The 20,423-nt window shown below is 38.9% G+C and overlaps 1 protein-coding gene across 2 annotated transcripts in view; it reads right to left on the reverse strand.

Moving 5' to 3' along the window:
• The window catches only part of BTBD9 (BTB domain containing 9), a 342,598-nt gene that overhangs the window by 57,907 nt on the left and 264,268 nt on the right, over nucleotides 1–20,423 (reverse strand). For both annotated transcript variants that reach the window (XM_064476456.1, XM_064476455.1), the window contains one exon: nucleotides 7,910–8,017. In XM_064476456.1, the coding sequence (XP_064332526.1) occupies nucleotides 7,910–8,017 (108 nt within the window). The remainder of the gene's footprint in view (nucleotides 1–7,909; nucleotides 8,018–20,423) is intronic.

Below are 20,423 nucleotides of genomic sequence, written 5' to 3' on the forward strand. Positions count from 1 at the left end.
TTTAATTTCTTTAATTTATTGCTGACAGTAAATAAATCATGCCACTCTGCCAGCATATGCTACTCAAATAATGGCAAGGACAGATGTCTACAAAACATTTATGGCTGCAGCTAGAAGAAAAAATCTTTTTCAAATAAGGTTTTCGTTTTGATTTTAAAAGAAGTACATGTAAATTGGTCAAAAATGAAGGAAAGTAGAAATAATATCCCTAATCCCAATATACAAAGTCAACCATTATTAACATTTTGGCATATTTCCTTTTGGCTTCCTTCTTCCATAATTTTTTTCCCTACTTAGGATAGTACTTCCATAATTTTATATCCTGCTTAAAAACCTTACTATAAAAGTATTTTTTTAAGTTATTAAAAATTCTTTACAACATCATTTTTAATGAACACTTAGGCTGGAGAAGAAAACTTACTCAAAGGGGAATCTGGATAGTATATCTGGCATGCAGTTTGTGAGAAAATTAGGCTAAAATCTAGAAATACTAGGTAGTTCCAGATTGTGACCACAGAATTCTCCAGTGGAAAAAGAATTTTCGGTATTACCCAATTTTTGTACCTTTTCTATTTGCTAAAATGTTTGCCAAGGGCACAGTCTTGGACAGATGATGGCTGCAATCACTAAGACTTTGGCAGGCAGAGTTATCAGTCAGTGGGACCATGACAAAGTAAAGAAATGGTTAAAAAAAACGAATATGAATGAGGTCAATGTACAAGGAGTACGTGCTGGCAGGAGACAAGACAGCTACATAACACAGGAGAAGTGCAGCCAGGCACAGGAATGAAAGGAAAAGGACGTGGGACCCTGGGGAGTATCAACAGTCCATGCAGAAGAGCTTTTGAGAATTCAGGTTCAAGATGGCCAACATTACAGGCACATTTTCCTTCCTCCCTTCCTAGAAGCCAATAAGGTGACATCAAAGAAATACAAAGGGAATACATTCATAAAAGTGTTGCACACTGGAGGGAAGGCTATTAGCAAATCAAGATTTTGTTGAATTTCTAGAAAATGGAGGTGGATGAAATATTATTCATAAAACTGAAGGGAATTGGGCAGATTTCCATATAGAAGCAAACTGTGCAGGAAGGAAAAAAAAATGACCCACTTTCAGCCGTATCATTGTGAAATTTAAGACCCTCAAGGATGAAAAGATCCTAAAGGCTTCTATAGGGAAAAATAAATTACTGCAAAGAATAAGAATCAGATTATATCAGATTTCTAATCAGTAACATTAGATGCTAGCTGGCAATAAAGCCAAGCTTTCAAAACTCTGAAGAAACTATACCCAAACTATACTTCAGGCATGTAAGTATTCTGAAAATTTGGTTTCCATATACTCTTTTTGAAAAAAATGTACTATAGATTTACTCTGTCCAATGCCCATGAGGGATCTTCTTAACTAAGACCCAATCAAGCCACACTTGGCTTCAAATTCACCCAAGAGAGATAGGAAGAAACACAGAAGAAGAAGGGTAGCAGCAGGCATTTCTCCTCAGGGGGAGTCCTTGCAGCAGTCCACATGACTGTGCAGGAGCTGTTCCAACTGGTGACAGCTCAGGTGAGTGTACAAGACTCACACTGGTAAGTGTGGAGCCACTCTGGCCTAGAATTCTAAATCAAAAGTACTATCTTTCATAATAGCTCCATAAACATTGACCCAGAACTTTCATCACACTGAGAAAACCCAAAGCTATGACTTCCAACCAGATTCCCAGGCCAGATGCAATTTACCAATCGGGGTAATTTTTATCATAAGCAATGTTGCCTATGTCAGCCACAGCTGACATTCTACCTCTATCAGGTCTTCAAGGAGACAGATCTAGAAAGGTAACTGGGATCAAGATCAGTATCTTTCTTCAAAGGAAAAAGCATTACCCTTTTATCCACATTCTACAAAAAGAAAAAGAAATCCAAGAAACAGTGGAATCAACCTAGACAGAAAAAAAAAATTAGGATCACAGCTGTAGAGTACGCCTAGGAAGCAGTCTGTTCAACCAATGATGGGAATGTAAACTGGTGCAGCCACTATAGAAAACAGTATGGAGGTTTCTCAAAAAACTAAAAACAGAACTACCATAAGACCCAGCAATTCCACTCTTAGGTATATATATATATCAAAAAAAAACTTCCCCAAAAAACTAATTTGAAAAGACATGTGTATCCCAATGTTCAAAGCAGCATTACTTACAATTGCCAAGATATGAAAGCATCCTAAGTGTTCATCAACAGATGAATGGATACAAAAAAGAATGCGACAATGAATATATGTATGTTCATGTATAACTGAAAAATTGTGCTCTACACTGGAAATTGACACAACATTGTAAACTGACTATAACTCAATAAAAAAAAAAACAGATGAATGGATAAAGAAGATATGATGCATATATACACAATGAAATACTACTCAGCCACAAAAAGGATGAAATATTGTCATCCTCAGCAACATGCATGGACTTGGAGGGCATTATGTTAGGTGAAATAAGTCAGACAGAGAAAGACAAATACTGTATGCTATCACTTATATGTGAAATCTTAAAATACAACAAACTAGTGATTATAACAAAAAGAAACAGACTCACAGACAGAGAATAAACTCGTGGTTACCAGTCGGGAGAGGGAAGAGGGAGGGACAAGATAGGGGTAAGGAACTAAAAGGTACTAACTAATATGTATAAAATAAGCTACAAGGACATAGTATACAGCACAGGGTGGTATATAGCCAATATTTTACAATAACCATAAATGGAGTATAACCTTTAAAATTGTGAATCACTACATTGTACACCTGTAACTTACATAATATTGTACATCAACTATACTTCAGTTAAAAATAATTAACCAATGGACAACAAGTATGCTTCAGAAGCTTCTGTAACAGGAAAAAGAGGCAATAAGGAACTCCCAAGAAAATTAAAAGTTGCCTAATATGAAGCTATTTATCATTTGTGGAATAATTCTGAGCACTTGTAAGAAAACCCAATCTGTGATATGAACACAGTACAATTCTTCCAAGAGGGACACAAGTTTAGTGACATAGAGCAGCACCACCCTCACTACAGACTCAATGAATTACCAGATCTGTGGTGAACAATGTTTATATAATCATAATATTATAATAAGTTCTTAATGTTTTTCCCTTTTCAGGATCAATTTATAGCCAACACATGGAAGATTTAACTAAGTTAAAAAAAAAGAAAATATCGTAAATCTTCACAATGTCAATATGGTGGGACAGCTAATAGATGAGAGACAGAGGGAAATGTAAGGGGGGTAATCTCTTCCTTAACATAGTAAGGAGTCAAGAAATACTGCCCACAATTGATGGATCAAAAAATAGAGGTGTAAGTATATTGTTTAATTTTAAAAGGTAATTAATAGCAGAACTAAAAAGAAAAACACAATTCACAAAAAAATGAGGAGTCGTTAAAGTGAGCTAAATTCTTCATTTTTTTTTATAGCAAGGAGTCAGTATAGTTGATAAACTAATAAACAGAGATATAAAAATATTTATAATTGAGAAGTTACAAAAACTTAAAAGAAAAAGTCAAAAGTAGTTATTTCTGAGGAATGAAACAAGATAGGAAGGTAAAATTTTACTTTTCGCTTATATCTTTTTTAATTGTTTAAACTAATTTTCCATGAGCATGTTTTACATTTATAGTAAAAAAGCTGATGTTAGTATCTTACTATACTGGCATGTATTTAGGGTTCACCAATTTAGAAGACAGTAGAGAAAAGCAACCAATGATTGCAATGTAAAGTCTTGTGAAATAAAGCTAAAGGGTACAGGAATAGATGATGTGAAAAAAGAGGGGTAAGAAGTAATTTTATAAAATCAGTTAATACATTTGTGATAACATGAATAATCCCTGCAGGCACTATGCTAAGTGAAATAACTCAGAGAAAGACAACTTATTGTATGATCTCACTTATATGTGAAATCTTAAAAAAAAAAAAAAAAAAGAACTCACAGAAACAGAACAGATTGATGGTTGCCAAGAGCTGGGGTGTGGGGGAAATGGGTGAAGGTGGTCAAAAGGTACAAACTTTCAGTTATAAGATAAGTAGGCTCTGGGGATGTAATGTACAGCATGATGACTATAGTTAATAATATTGTATTGCATATTTCAAAGTTATAAGAGAGCAGATCTTAAAAGTTCTCATCATATGAAATAAAATCATAACTAGGTAAGATGATATATGGTAAACTTATTGTGGTGATCATTTTGTAATATATACATGTATCAAATCATTGTGTTGTACAACCTAACCTTATATAATGTTACATATCACTTATACCTCAATAAAGTGGAAAAAACCAAAATCAGTCAATATAAAAACAGGGTTATCTAATAGAAAATGAGCCTTTATCCTGAAAGTAAAACAAGATAAGCTCCAACTGTAGCAGAAAGCACTTAGTATACCAATAAAGGAAACTATCCCATCCCAGGACTTCCAGGGAGACATCAGAGAATCTCATTCCCTAGGTCTTTGTCAGAGGACAGCAAAAATCTGTCCTGTAATTTCCTGAGTAGGGGTAGAATGCTATCAAGAGGCAGGGCTATGCGCTTTAAAAATCCTATAGAATTTCACTTATAACATGACTCACATACTTTATTTCAATAAAAAAAACAGACTACAATTCTCGAAGCTAATAGGATCCTCTCTTGAGGACTGCTCTGGAGTACATCAGTTAGAAAGGAAAGGCTTTCTTCTTTTATCATCTGCATATCTTCTATTATATCTCTTAAGACCTAACCTCAAAAATGGGAAGCACAACAGATTCAGGTTATGCCTATAAGCATAAAATCATAATCTTTGGCTCCATTGATTCCTAGAAAGTTAACAGGCATTTGCCTTCTTGCTACTACTCTTATTTTTCTAATATTTGTTTATTAATTTGTAAAACACTTAAACTGCTATAGTATTTAAGTGCTAACATGCAAGGTTAAAAACATTTAAATTATTGAAACCCACCAACTAATGGAAACAAAAAATGAGAAAGAGGGAAAAAAAGATGTTGATGACTTAATGCAAAGCTACTAGGAGATGCTCTAATGAGTGAATGAGTTTTTGAATCAAGAAAGAACCCATTTAAACAAGTATAAAATCATTATGATATGTACCCTGTCAGTGGTCAACCAGTTCTTGTTGAAAACCCAACTGCATAACATCTTCAGCAGAGGGACATAAAAGAGATGAGGAATCCAATTTATAACACATAAAATGACAGAAGAGATGGGTGATGGTAACTAGTGACATGTATAAAAGATGAGGAAACAGACGGTCTGGTCTATGAGCCGTATACCCAATAAGCAATGACTCTGGAATGATAAATGGGGGTTGTTCATGAGCCCCTTCCTACTATATAAAAAGGGTTCTGAAAAAGGTTGGAAGTAAGTGAATCACTTCATTTCCCGGTTTTCACCCTCTGGCTTGGTTTAGTTGAGCAATGCTTTGGGTACTAGGAGACACTGTGGTACAGCAGAAAGAGCTCTTCATTTCCTCTTTCATAAAGTGAGGACAAAACCCCACAAGGTGTTTTGTATTCAAGACAGAATGAGATAAAATACATGAAAGTAAAGGAATACTAGTTACTAAATAATTGTTAGTTTTCTTATTCTATGGTAGAGATGGCCACAAGATTTGTGCTCCACTGAGAAGCAGCTGCCCAGCCAGGAACTGACTACATGTCCCAGTCCTACAAGCATCTAGTGTGGCAACGAACTGGTTCTCCCCAGTGGAACGCAAGTGGAAGTGATGTTCACTACACCCAGACCAAGCCTGTTCAGAACCAGGTAGACCTTCTCTCTGCTCTCTCCCCATCTGCCAGCTAGATGCAGATGATGCTGATGAGGCCCTAGATGATGGCAGAACCACAAGAAGGAAGATGCCTGGGCTCCTCAGTCATCTATGCAGAAGAGCTACCTGACAACAAGGAGCACCTATATCGACTGTTCCATGACTGAGAAATATACTATGGTGTTAAGCCACTGACATGTTGAAGCCACTATTTGTTATAGCAGCAAGTGTTACCCTAACCAATGTAAATATGCTGTATAATCACTATAATAATAATGGGGAGAGGGATAAATTGGGAGTTTAGGACTAGCAGATACAAACTACTACATATAAAATAGATAAACAACAAGGTCCTAATGTATAGCACAGGGAACTATATCCAATATCTTGTAATAACCTATAATTAAAAAGAACATATATATGTATAACTGAATCATTATGCTGTACACCAGACACTAACACAAAATTGTAAATCAACTATACTTCAATTAAAAAAAATAATGGTGAGGATGTCAGACATGGCATCAAACAAGCCATCAATAATGCTATTATGAAATCTTGAAAAGATGTTTAACATCATCAGCCATCAGGAAAACGCAAATCAAAACCACAATGAGATGCCACTTCACTCCCACTAGGATGGGTATCAACAAAAAGATAGACAATGACAAGTACTGACAAGAATGTAGAGAAACTGAAATCCTGATATATTGCTGGTGAGAATGCAAAATGGGGCAGCTGTTGTGGAAAAGTTTGGCAGTTCCTCAAAACTTAAACTCAGAGTTACTATGAGACCCAACAATTCTATTCCTAGGTATATACCCAAGAGAACTAAAACATATGTTTATATAAAAACTTGTACAGGAATGTCCATGGCAGCAATATTCATAATAGCCAAAAAGTAGAAACAATTCCAATATTCATAAACTGATAAATGGGATAAACAAAATGTGCTATATATATTCCCATATGATAGAATATTACTTGATCATAAAAAGGAATAAAATACTGATACATGCTATAACACAAATGAACCTTGAAAACATTATACTAAGTGAAAGAAATCTGGAACAAAAGATCACATACTATTTGATTCCATTTATATGAAGTGTCCAAGATATGTGAATCCACAGCAACAGAAAGTAGATTATTGGGTGCTGGGGATGTGGCAGCTGGAGAGAACCAGGGAGACAGCTAATGGGTAGGTTTCTTTTGGGGGTGATGAAACTGTTTTGGAACATAAGATTGTGATGATGGCACAATTCTGTGAATATACTAAAAACCACTCAATTGTACAATTTACAATGGTGAATTTTATGGTATGTGAATCATATCTCAATTAAAAAAAAACCAAAACTCTCAGATATTTGCTTTATCTTACCTCCCAGAGAATCTGGCTCTACACAAAAAGTCACTGAGCTCTTTTCAGATAATGACTGGGAAAAGGTATGAGGGAAACTTCTAGGAGGCTGTAAATGTGTTAATTTTAATCAAGCAGTGGTTAAATCCATTCTTAGCGTGATTCTCAGCTGGTCAGAACTCACAGAATCCTTCCTCTTGGCTTCCTACAACCAGATAAGCTCAAACGGAGCCCCAACGCCATATGCATGAAATGCCTGTTTCCTATGGAGACCTAAGATAAACTTTCCTTAGTTTAGGTAACAGTGTAACTAACACAGAGATGAGGGTGGGGAAGAAGCTATAGTCTGAGAATACTACTAAAGCATGTATTCCATCAGCAAAAATTTCTAAGGAAGAAAAAAGTCCTGAAGGAGTAGGGTGGGATGTGGGGGGAGGGCTCCAGAGAGGATTGCAAATGGAAAGTGTCTTTTTCCCCCTCTACTTAAAAGGGAAAATATGTGCCATTTTTAAGTGTCAAGTTCAAACCACAAAATAAGGAAAGTGTCTTCAGTCATCTAAAGTAAATTCTCATTCAAGTACTTAAGAGTCAAAACTAAAGTAAAGGCTCATCAGAATGTTTTAACCTTCAAATGAGAATATAATTTGGTGATTCTGTGAATTTTCACTGAAACATTCTGGGCCCATTGGAAAGACCATCTTTTAAAGTGGCAAAAATTCCTGAAGGAAAGTAACTTACTTGCAGGAGACTTTGGTTCTGTCGGCTACCATGGTCCACTGCTGCTGGTTGGTGGAAACCTCAACGTAGTAGCTATAGCTCCGATCATCACAGTCCCACAGTAATAACCTAAACAGAGAGAAAACATACAAATGCTGTGAATGTCCTTCCTGGCTGTTTCCTTGGGTTGAAGGCATGAGGGGATCCATGTCTAGTCTGTCCCTCCTACTTGTCTCCTTTGCCCACACACTTCCAGGACTAAAGAGAAAAAGTGAATCCCCAACAAAAGTATGATGGGAGAAGGTAGAGTCAGTCTGCAGTGAGAGGCTTCTCTCTTTAGGTATTTATTTTCACAAGTCACCCAATCCCGGGCAGCCTCTGTCCTCCAAGTGGCAAAGGTATTCAGATTGGCTTCTCAGGGAGAAGATGTCCCCAAATCCTCCCTCCATACTCCTCCAGCTCTCATCTCCAGTTGGCTGGGCTGACCAAAGGTAACATCCTTGAGTCCACTGTTCATGGGGGAATCTATGCTTTCTAACTTAATAACTAGTATGCCCCAGGAACCTTAATCATGTTTCCAGGTTCCTTCTCATTCTTACCAAAATGTCTGCATGGCTTTGGTAAGATTATCTGATTGGCAGATACAGGCAAACGTATATTCGTAAGTAAAAATTTCTTATTACCTAAAATTGATTCTCTTGGTCCTTCTTATGCCCCCTTTTAGCCCAGATAAGAACCTAAGCATTGCCTATGTGATTCTACTTAAATGAAGATCAACAGAGACTAAATTTATCTATGGTGACAGGAACCAGAATAGTAGTTTCCTCTAGGAGAAGTAATGACTGGGAAAGAGTGAGGGAAACTTCTAGGATGCTAGAAATGGAATGATTTTCATCTAGTAGTGGTTACATGGCTATATACACGGAAATATTCACCAAGCTATACGTAAAGGTTTTGTGCACTGTGTATATGTATTTTTCCTCAATTAAAAGAACAGAATTATAAAAGAATCTAAATATTGTAATACAGGATCAGACTACAGTCCAGCATTTTGTTTCTGATAGTGCCACAGTGGTGAGAGATCATTGTTTTCTATAATTTCAGCCTCAAACGTCCCTCCTATACAAGATATCTATCTTATTGTTCTATAGTTGGTCGTGCGCATCTGTTTCCTCCAGCAGCCAGAACAGACAGTGAGCTCCCTGAAGACAGTGCCTATCATTTTTCCACACTTGGCATAGTGTCTCACACGTTGAGCCTACACTCAATGAATGTCTGCTGAGCAAATAGATTATGTGTAACAACAATAATGATGATGATGATTATTATCATAATGGCCAATATTTCTTTAATGCTCCCTGTGTACCAGGCCCTATATTAAATGCTGTATATAATTTATCTTATTAAATCCTTCCAAAAATCCTCTTAGCAAGCATTATTATTCTCATCAAATTATACATACATGGTGAAAGTAAGGCTTAAAGTTGTTAAGTAATTTGTCTAAATTTAGTTAGTGACAGTGGATACTGGGTTCCAACCTGGTGTCCTTACCAAAGCCCCTTTCTATAATCTGCTGTCAAATGTTTCCTTTACTCCCAGTTTATGTATCTGGGTCATAGTTTACAACCTATTCCTCTAAAAAAGTACTTCATATCATTTCTCCTTAATCCTGCAATTACAATCAATGAAAATCCTTTCCACAAATTCAGTTTAGTGTCACCTATAAAGCTATCACTGAGGATGAGAAATGCTCCTGTGTTCTCCTTTCCCTTATCCTTTGTTCCTTGTTTTCAATTGCAATTTTGTTTGCTATCAATGATGAAATCCACACTAATCCACACTACCTAATATGATGGAATTCCTCTTTTAAGTAGAGAAAAGTGTTAGAAGGTTTTTGGAAAGCATAAACAGATGTATAATACTCTGTATACTACTGACTCCCTTGAACTCATCTGAGTATTTAATCTCTCAAAGTACTCTGAATCAATCAGACAGAAATCCACTCTATTGTTTTTAGTGTCCAATAATTCTCCTTTTAGATTATGCTAGTGTGCCTGATGAGAAAGTGAATCATTTTCCTCATTAGTCATTTCCTCAAATATTACTCTAGTCTCTCACAGCACTTTTATGCAGTTAGCCTGTGTTAATTTATATTTATGTTGAGTAACTTTAAAAAATGTAATTTTTGCTTCTATGTTTGTCTGCCTCTCAGAATGATTATAAGACTTTTAGAAAGATTGTTGATTTGTCTCTTTTTAAAAAATTCTACTCCAAACATACGGTCTCTGTTTATGGTGTATGTTCCATACATGTTCCAAGTTGAAATCATTCATAACTCTGCCAGCGTAGATCAAAACCAGGAAAAAACTTCAAAATAATTAACCATTCCTTTTATTTAATGCCTGTGATAACAGGCTTTTGGGGAGATGCTGTTGAGGCTGTCTGCCCAGTGGAATTTTGGATTATTTATGGAGAGCCAGGTTTATCATAATCCATCTCCTTCTGGATAATCATGAGTTAGTGTTTCTACCAGTGTACCCAAATGAAAATAATCAGTCCCTTTTGTGATAGAATCTAATCAGATCTTGAAATATTTCACGGAAAAAGACTGCCTCAAGGATATGAGATATGGAGAAGATAAAAGGAAGACCAATTATGAGTAAGTTTCATAAATACTCTAGTAGAGATTCTTGAAGTAATAGCAGATTAAAAGAATTTTTAAAGTTGTGCACATTGTGTCTCATAGTAACTTACTCTATAAAGTTCTCCAATTTCTTTCAGGGCAAAGTATTAATTTAAAATGAAGATAAAAAATAAAAATAAATAAAATGAAGATCACCTATAATTTCAGTAATTTTGTAAATACATACACATGGTGCAAATTGTTTATAACTTGCTTTTTTGCTTAATGACCTATTATAAATATCTTTTTTTTGGTATCATCAAATATTCTTCCTCATAATATGCACTGGTTCCACAGAGTTTCGTGAACTATTATTATATTTCATATATATAATATATATTATCAGCTATCTAAGTGTCCAGTAATAAGAGGATAATTTATTATTAAATAAATTATAGCTATGATAATATGTCATTATTATCAGAAATATATATATTAATAAGAGGCTAATTTATTAGGCTCTTATTACTGGACACTTAGGTAGCTGATAATATCGCACTGTTATGAAAATTCTGTGATGAACATTCTTAAGCTAAATCTATGGTTATTGCCTTTGAAAGTTTCTGTACGTGAAACTCCTGGAGCAGGGCTTGTGAGGCCTTGAAATGTATTACAAAACAGCTGCACACCTGTCACCTCTCCCCTTAAAAAAGTGTATCAATTTATATTCACACTACAGGTGATGTATAAAAATGCCTGTTTCTGTGCATCATCACCAATACTGTGTATTATCTTTTAAAATACTGCCAATTTGATAGATGAAATATATGTCATTATTTTAATTTGCAGCTTTTTACTTTTCACTGGACTTGAACATTTTGCCCATTTTCTTCATATATTTATTCTTTTGTTAATGACTTATAAGATGCCCTCTATATTTAAAGGATATTAACCCAATGCCTATCACAGTTTGCATGCTGAAGATATTAATTTTTATTAGCCTAGTCTATCGATCTTTACCTCAATAATTTCTCCCAGCCTAAATTCTTTTTCCTGAAGAGCAGCCAAATGCACATTCTGGTTGAGACATCTCCTTTCTATTCCTCTATTAAAGAGTCCCTGGGGACTCGAAATGTGGGGTCATCGTGACTCCTGAGTGGAAAACGGACACCGATGGATCTCAAATTGTCAAGCTAGGGCTCAGACTCACCTACACTTTGGAGTTTTTAAGAGGGATTCTAGTTCATGTGCCAGGATGTATATTTGCTTGGAATGTAGGCTTAGCCAGGAATGAAAACCCCTCTGCTGATTCGACTGAAAAAAAAACAAGCACAGCTCAAGGACACTAAAGGAAAAATTGACTCAATCTCCTTTTTTCCCATGGAGAGAAATTTTTTCTAATAAGGCACAACTGTAAAGCCCACCAAGTCCCTTCACTTCTTTCCCTGCCAGCAAAGTCTGCTCCTGTATCTCTGCACTGGCAACAACACAGAGATACTTCTGACTTATAATCTGCCAGAAAAGGTATGCCCAGTGAACTGGCCCAGGACAGACATACTCCTTCTGCCTTTAATTGAGAGTAGCTCCGTAAACATACCTCTGACATCTATACACCTCCCTCCGTACATCAGAAGCCGTTTTCAAAAGAGGCTGAATAAAGGAAGCTGCTAGCCAAGATCTACAGATGCAGATCAGGTCTGTGTTAGCAGTGGCCACAAACCCCTCTACCTAACAAGCATGGTGTGAAATGCCTGGTTGATGTTAAATATTGTCTCCTCCATCTTCCTTATTCTCATTGTGGAGTTCCCCTGAAAAGCAGTGAAGTGCTGGGCTTTTTTTAATTGATTAGCAGATGTGATTTTGCTTACATCTTCCATAAATGCTCTGGCTGGCTGCATACCATTGATTACTGGGGTTCAGTTTACAGCAACTAATTGCTCTCCTTGCTGGTGTTTTGATACAAAATTCAATAACGAATATGTTTTCAAAACTCTTGTCTTTGTGGCTTGAGTCAGAAGTGACTTGAGGCAAACCCAGTGGACTGAGTTTTCCCTTCTTTAAAATAATTGCTCTCTCATCAGTCTGTGAGGAAAGTTTCCAAATTATAGCATTCTAATTGGAAAGTCTGCATTATGCATGCGATAACAAACTATGTTGTGCTGAATGGCATTTTTTTTAATCCCTTTCTTAAAGGATTAATTCTGTACCAGATTGTGAACAATGGCTGACGTTTAATAGTTGAGATCAACAGCTTCTCCACTGAATTGGTGTCTTTTAGACCAGCAGTAAGTGTCTGCTTTGCCTGTTTCTAACTGCCCATTGTTCGTGGGAGACTCTGCTGGAAGACCAGGGGTCACAGCTGCTGGTGTTGCTGAGTTTTCCCATTTCGGTGAAAAACAGACAACTAACAGAAGATCAACTGCCGAAATGTTAGTTATACAATAATACTTTATCATCAAATCCATCTCCAATCTCTCAGTCAAAATCAGAGACATTTTTGACCTCAAAAAATTTGTACAGACTATTCTTTGTTGAAAATCTTCAGAAATTAAGTTCTTTTGAAATAACTGTCTTCCGTTCAACAATTCAACAAATATTTACTGAGTACTGACTAAGTGACATTAGGCAAGTCACTTTGCTTACTTCCTCAGTTTCACCCTTCGGGAAATTAAAAGACTAAATTTGATTGGTTTCTAAGGGCTCTTCCAGTTCTAACATTTTATAAGTCTCTGCAACAGTCTATGCAGCAGAGGATTCTGTTTTTGTTTTCTGGCATATCTGCCCATTACATAGTAACTCTTCTCTTTGAGAATTGTTTCTGGCCCAACTTTGAGGTGTATGCAGGGGGTTCTTATGCTCTGTTTGTAGACCTGGCTGCACATAGGAAGACAGGCTGACCCCTACTGGGCCAATTAGATTTTGTATCAAAAATTTAGAGTTATGTAATAAGACTCTAGCTTAATTGGCTCTGTTCACTTAAAATGAGATGATAAAATGCAGACATTCTGGAGTGACCTTCTTTCATCAGAGGCTCAAGGAAGTAAAGACAGTCATCTGCAGTGAGAAGCAAAGAAGACAGATGGTGTGTGGGAGGGTTGTCTGGGCTCCTGGCAGGATTCCAACATCTGATTTGGGGGCCACCAGAGTTCCTGCCCTCATGTTCTATGAGCAATCTCCCAATCATTTTAAGGAACTCACCATTTATGGCTTAAGTCATCTTTACCTGGTTTCTGCAGCTTGAGAACTAAAGAGCCTAAGAGAAGCTCCCAGCACAGTACATGAGACAGAAAAGGTCTCAGTAAAGAGTAGACGTTCTCACGATGAGGATGCTGAGGATGACAGTGATGACATGATGGCTACGGGACCAGAGAAAGAATGAGGTGAAGAACAAGGAGGCTCACTCTGGATAGCAATCTCTTTGTTCAAATATGAAAGAGGATCCTTTGTTGAAGGACTGCGGTATGGGGTGGGAAGGCAAAACAGGCTTTGGAACAGGCTCCATGGGGCCAGCCTGCTACAGGGAGGGACTCTGCAACGATGGAACAATTGGCATGGTTTATACCTCTCTTCAGCAGTGGCAAAAACAGAACAGAAGGTGAGGAAGCAGGGCTGACAGTGACAAGGAGGATACAGCACAGGGTCAGGGAAACGAGGGGCAGTAGGAGTATTTACCACTTCAGGCTGCTGAGGAGTCAAGTGGGGTCAGAGGGGCTGACTACCTTTCAGAATAGAGAGGGACCGGAGGTCATGAAGCAGAAGAACAGATGTGACGGACATGAAGGTGAGGGAGAAAGGGCTAAAGTTCTGGTCACAAGGGAAAACTCCAGTGCTTTCACTTCATTCTAAGGAGTCCCGTTATCACTTCTCAAGAGCAGAAAGATAAACATCACATTAGTGGCTCTATTCTAATCTCTACTATTGAGAGACAGAAGGAGGCCTGTAACAGCTGCCGGAAGGAATTAGTACAGCTCCAGAGGAACTTTACAACTTTACTGGTGAAAAACTGGGATTTTCCCAAAGATGAGCAGGGTCCTATTGTTGGCTGTCATGGGGTTCGATTAAGTTGCTTCCTCCTCAGGTGGGCAGCAGGGTCAAGCTGAGAAGAGCTGCTGGAGGGCCGCGAGCCCACAATGAGATATTCAGCAGGAGATGGGAACCCAGAGACAGTGTTTTAACAAAAGCATGTGACATGTGCCAGGCGGCTGCCCCGCAGATTCCAGAGACAAGAAGTCCCGGGAAGCGGCCACCACAGGGCTCTGCCTGTACATGGGCCATGACCTCTCAAGGCAAAGGAGTCACCAGCTTTCTTCTAACAGCAGGAAGAGGAAAATACAGACTGTTGGCCAGATGGAGAGGGAACGTGGGAAATACTTTTGTCAGAGGACATCAGAGAGCCTACGTACTGTCTGCTGGTGTTTAGTGTCTCTTATCCCTTAGAGGATGACTTTTCTAAGCGAGGAAGAAATCATGACACTGGCTAATAACTCTCTTCTGCAGCTGGCGAGGGAAAAAGTGAGCACGAGCTCTCATCTCAGTTGTCTGGCATATGTAGCTTCTGTGTTTAAGTCACTGAGGCCTCGGGATGAAGGAAAGTGAGGAGATGTGAACACTCGGGCCGCACGTGTAAGCCAGCTCACTGAGAAAGGGGGAAGAAAGGTGGGGCCTTTTCTCTCATCAAATTTTATATTTTATACAGTATAATCCAGGAAAGTTATCTGAAAGTGGAGAAATGCCAATGGAGAATATGGAAAGCTGGATGGGACAAAATTTTCTGAAACTTTGAGACAATACAAAACTAGCAACTTTTAACAGCTAATTGAGACAATCATTTCATTCCCTGGAGAGATTAAGCTTTTTATCTCAAGTTTTAGGTTATGTCATAGAAAGTGACAGCAAATTACCAAATAGCATGGCTGCAGCTGCCAATATTTAGTAAGTACTGAGTGCAGAAAGAACAGTGAACAACTGATCATAATCCTACCTCACATTCACACAGACCTCACCGGTTTCAAAATGTTTTCGCATACATTATCACATTTGGGGAAAAAAACCCCAATTTATAATCAGTATGTTTCCTACTTTTAATGCAAATCTATTTTTCTAGTTACTTGGTTAATTTTCTTACACTGCCCAAGCAATCCTTTACAGATTATTCAATCACTTGGCAAACCCTTTATTAATAAATAAGTTTTGGCCAAGGCTTACACTCCAGATTTCATCCTACTCAGTTCAATTTGATGCCAATTCTTTCATTTTATGCTTTCAATGTAGATATAAGATAAAATTTTGTCCAGGCCAAACAGCCCTGGAGAAGAAAAGCAATTTTCTTCTATATTTCAAGGTGACTCTTTTTAATACAGTCCTTTCCTTAAGCAAGATGTTGGCATCAAAAATATTGGGAGCCATTTCAAATGGTCTTGTTATATGTTAAAAGGTGAAGTTTCTAAATTACAGACCTTTTTGGCAGTGACACACTAAGCAGGTATGTGGCCTTTACAGATCTTTCCCTGTGTTTAAATTTGGCATCATCAATTCCCCTCTCCACAGCAAGACCATCTTCCTTGATCTCAGCAGCTTCCTCATCATGACGTGTGTACATGATTAGTGAGATTGGCCCGATTTCACTCACCACCAGGATAGAAAAAAGACGTTTAAGAGGCAGAAGAGGAGAGGTCCTGCCCAGACCCTACATAGCAAGTCCAGCTCTATTTCAGCTTCATTTGCCTGGAAGGATGTCAGGTGCTGCTGTGATTTTAAAAGGCCAGAATCAAGTTTCTTCTGTTAACAGCCGAAGGCTGTACGCATTTGTGAGAGCTTTCCTTTTCCCTGTCCATGAAATTCTCAGGAGGGTGAGAAGAAGGGATGGGCATGTTAGAGAGTGCAGAGCTCACTAATCTACCAGCTCAGTGTTAGGGATTTTCCTTCTTGGAGTTTACATTTCTGACTCCTGAGGAATAAAGTGGCCCCAGTTAGGTAGGGGGCATAAAGTTACCTGGTTCCAGGTTCTCTGCGTAACACCTAGGGTCTAATCCCCACCCCACAACCTCTTCTGCTTTCAGGACCAAGTCCAAGCAGCAGGAGCCGCCCTGGCCATGCTTCTAGAGTGCAGGACCACACATGGCTCGTGGTCTTGGTGTTCCCTGTAGTCCCCAGCACGATGCCTTACAGATCGTCAGCTCTACTGAGTTGAACAGAAGGAGACAAGCAGACAGGATGGGAAAGGGTGATGGAAAGGAGAGAGAACTACAGATACATCACTCTTCCCACACGATGAGTTACCAGCATAGCATCTTTTAATGCTCCACAGACTGAGTTTGCATTTCAATATGAAAACACCCCCAACCAGTCCTCCACCCCACCATGCCATTTTGGAGAGTCTCACTTAACAAATAATTTATGAAATGATCAACTCTATTATTTCATCTCTTGAGCTCCTCTCCTGCCTCTCCTCTGACCACATGCTAGTATGTGCCCACACACACACAGCCCATGAAGTACAAGAAGCAGAGCCAAAGAGAAATTTAATAAGCTCCACAGCTCCTTTTCAGTCCACTGGGTCAAGTTTTCATAGGAATCCATGTCTGTGGGAGAACTCACAATTTAGCTACAAGCAGATCTCTGTATTCTCTCAACCTGATGATAAAGGGAGAGAACAGAAGGGCAAAACAAGGTGGGAAGGAGAGAGAACATTCCAGCAGGGATGAACTACCAGGCAAACTCTTCCTATTCTGTCATGTAATCTCTTTATTTTGCTCTCACTGAATCCCTTCTCTGGTCTTTCTGAACACTGCCAGTGCTATCTTCCTACAGCTCTCTCTTATCAGCCTGACCTTTCACCCAGATCAGATCTGGGTTTCAACCTTGGCTCCAGCTCTGAATCTTTTCCTCACAGGGCACAATCTACAAAGTCCTGAGTTCTTGCTAAAAATGATTTTAAAACCCTTGCCCATCAAATCCAGACCCTTGTGCTCCCTCAGCAGTGCCGCCTGTGCTGGCCCTGGCTCATCCGCCTTCTCTCTGCCGAGGTGCCGTTTTCCCAAGTCTCGTACTTACTCCATTAGGTCCCACACAGTGAGATGCTCGCCTGCGTTCTCTCTCATATTCACCTGGTCTGAATTTCCTCCATTTAAGTCCCTTCTCTAATGAACTTCCTTCATGGAATTTTTCTGTGAAGGCTTTCACATGGAAACAACTACCCTCTAAAACAGGACAATAAAACTATATCAAGCTGCAAGCACTATAAAATTTAAACATTTTGAGTAAGTAGGTTATTCTATTTGAAGTCTGAGGTATCTGACAAATCATAATCCTCCATGTGGCACATGCTTTACCATTAAAATAAAGACAATCTTAATGAGACTAATAATAACATCTTCTCCACCAACATGCAAAAGTGTGCATGCTAACTATGATAAGTACTTGTAAACAAAAGATAATTAATCAATTTAGTATGTAACCATGTGATAAATCTTTTGAAGAGCGGCAAAAAGCAAGATAAAACTGAGATTTTATGTAAAATTCTTTGTACAGCTAGAGGGAAAAATGGCTAATTATGTTTTTCAATAGAATTCTTTTGATCACTGGCCACTCAGTACAGTTTTCTTGATCCAGGTCTTCAAAGCTGGGATCAGAAGTTTTAATTCAAACGTTTGCAACTGAACATTAATAACTCTAACTTTTCTAACTGCTAAACAGCCATAATTAAATCAAACTGGTGTGGGTTACAGGACCAAAGGCTAAATGGGCAGTTGCCAACTTTTTTCTGGAATCACCTATGCTGTTGCCCCAGAGTGGGAGGACCGCAAAGACTTTGAGTGGGGAGGGGTCTCCCGCTGCTGCAGAAGATGTGAGGGTGCAGTTTCTATCTCATACATACTCACCAGAACTGCAGAGAAGCTTCCCCCTCCCTCCCACGTTTGTTTGTTGAAGGATCGTCAGACAAGAGAAAAACAAGCCCTCTTTGGAATGTATTCCACACGAGTCGCCTTTTTAGAAATAACCCTTCCAGGTGCCGACATGAATATTCACCAGAGTGTGCTGGGCACAGGGGCCAGTCTCCATGCCATGTACACTAATCCTGCAAAATGTATTCCAGGCAAGCTACCAGGGTAAACTCCTGTACAGAAACCAGGCTTTCTGGTGATGGATATTGGATGGCTGAAAGGAGAAAATCTGAGTGAAGGAGACAGAGATGAATAAATCACTCACATCTGTCTAAGGCCCTGCTGCAGCTAGACCTTGCCACTTTGACTCAAGCACAGCATGCGGCTTCATTAGAATACTGCGCTCTGTGAGTTACACTGTTTCTTTTGTTCATCTGGCTTAGCCTTCCTCATCAAGAAGAACAAACATTTATCTCCCCTGGGCCCCACAGCTCAATCTGTTGGACCCCTTTTTACTCTCTTCTTGTTTGGCTGATAGGACCTACACAGCAATCCAAGAACACAGTTCTGGTACCACGAAGGCACCCAGTGTGAGCGTATGCGTGCACACACACAAACACACACAAACACACACAACCCCAGCCCACTCTCTGTCATTGCTCTGACTCCTACTCAGAAAGGTACAGTCAGAAAGGATGAAAAACCTCACAAACCAGGGAAGGAATCATGCCCAAGGTGGTGAGATCACAGACTTATCAGGATCCTTCCACTCTGGTACCGACTTGTTAAGACTCAACACTGAGATTCATGCTGAGGGGCAGAAGGGAACCTGGCTAAAGCAGGGGTCTGAGTCACACACAAGGACTGTCATAACTAACACTCTTCAGACAATCAATATTTAAATATCAGGGGCTGGGAGACATCCCTGGGGTAACTTCCAAGCAACTGGTGCTGGAACTGTTCTGGCTGTAAGCACAGTTTGTACCCTAATAGCTTGGGGGGTATTCAGGAGCTTGGGGACTCCTTGCAGGTCAAAGAAAGAATGAATGTGAGCAAGGAAGAAGAAAACAGTGTAGTTTCAGTGACGTTCTGGATCAAGTTATCTCCTTAGCCTATTAGGACCACAAAGGGCTCCACTAACTCTCCTTTAGCCTCTGATGGACACAAGGACATCCCAAGGCAACATGGTATAACCGGCAGCAGCAGCAGCAGCAGCAGACGGGGCCAGAGTCCAACTCTGCCTCTATCTTGCAGCCTCATCCTCTCAGATTTATACTCTGTTAAACGGGGTGTGAGGGTAGGGAATACAGGGAGATGGATTCATTTGGATGATCTGTGATTCCTTTTTTCTTTAATCGTTTTTGCTTTTAATTACAAAGTAATACATGATACATCCTTTGGTACTTTTTACAAAGCATCCATCATAAAAAGGTGTTTACTAAACGCAAAAATTATAAACCAATATATTCAAAAGTATTCTTTAGCAACAGAACCCCTTTTACAAACAATTGCCTTAGAAGGACCTCAATATCCATAACAGATAAAAGTAGAGCTGCTCTTAAGGGCAGATTTGGGGCTGAAGCCTCACCTGCCAGACCTCCTACTGTGGCAGTCCCCAAGGCCATCCCCCCAGAACACAGCAGGAACCACTGGGTCATGCTGTGTATCTTAACCTCAAACTCAATGCTGATATTAATATTTATTCCTTTTAGTAACAGGCTTATAAATATTATTATTCACATTTTTTTGAAACCATGAAAGGCAAATGGATTCTTGCCTTTCACCTATCTGGACCAGAGCTGTTAGTGAGGAAAGGAGCTGAACAGACAGAGCATTGGTAGACTGACCCATGGTGCCTTTTTTGTAAGTAAAGTTTTATTGGAACACAGCCATGCCCTCTTGCCAGAGTTGAGCAGTTGTGACAGAGACTATAGCTTACAAAGTCTGAAATTACTATCTGGCCCTTTATGGAAAAACTTTGCCAATGCCAGGAATAGACAGAAAACTGAAGCTTTTCACCAAGGTAAGA

This window comes from Camelus dromedarius, chromosome 19 (assembly GCF_036321535.1).
Source record: "Camelus dromedarius isolate mCamDro1 chromosome 19, mCamDro1.pat, whole genome shotgun sequence".
NCBI classification, from domain to species: Eukaryota; Metazoa; Chordata; class Mammalia; order Artiodactyla; family Camelidae; genus Camelus; species Camelus dromedarius.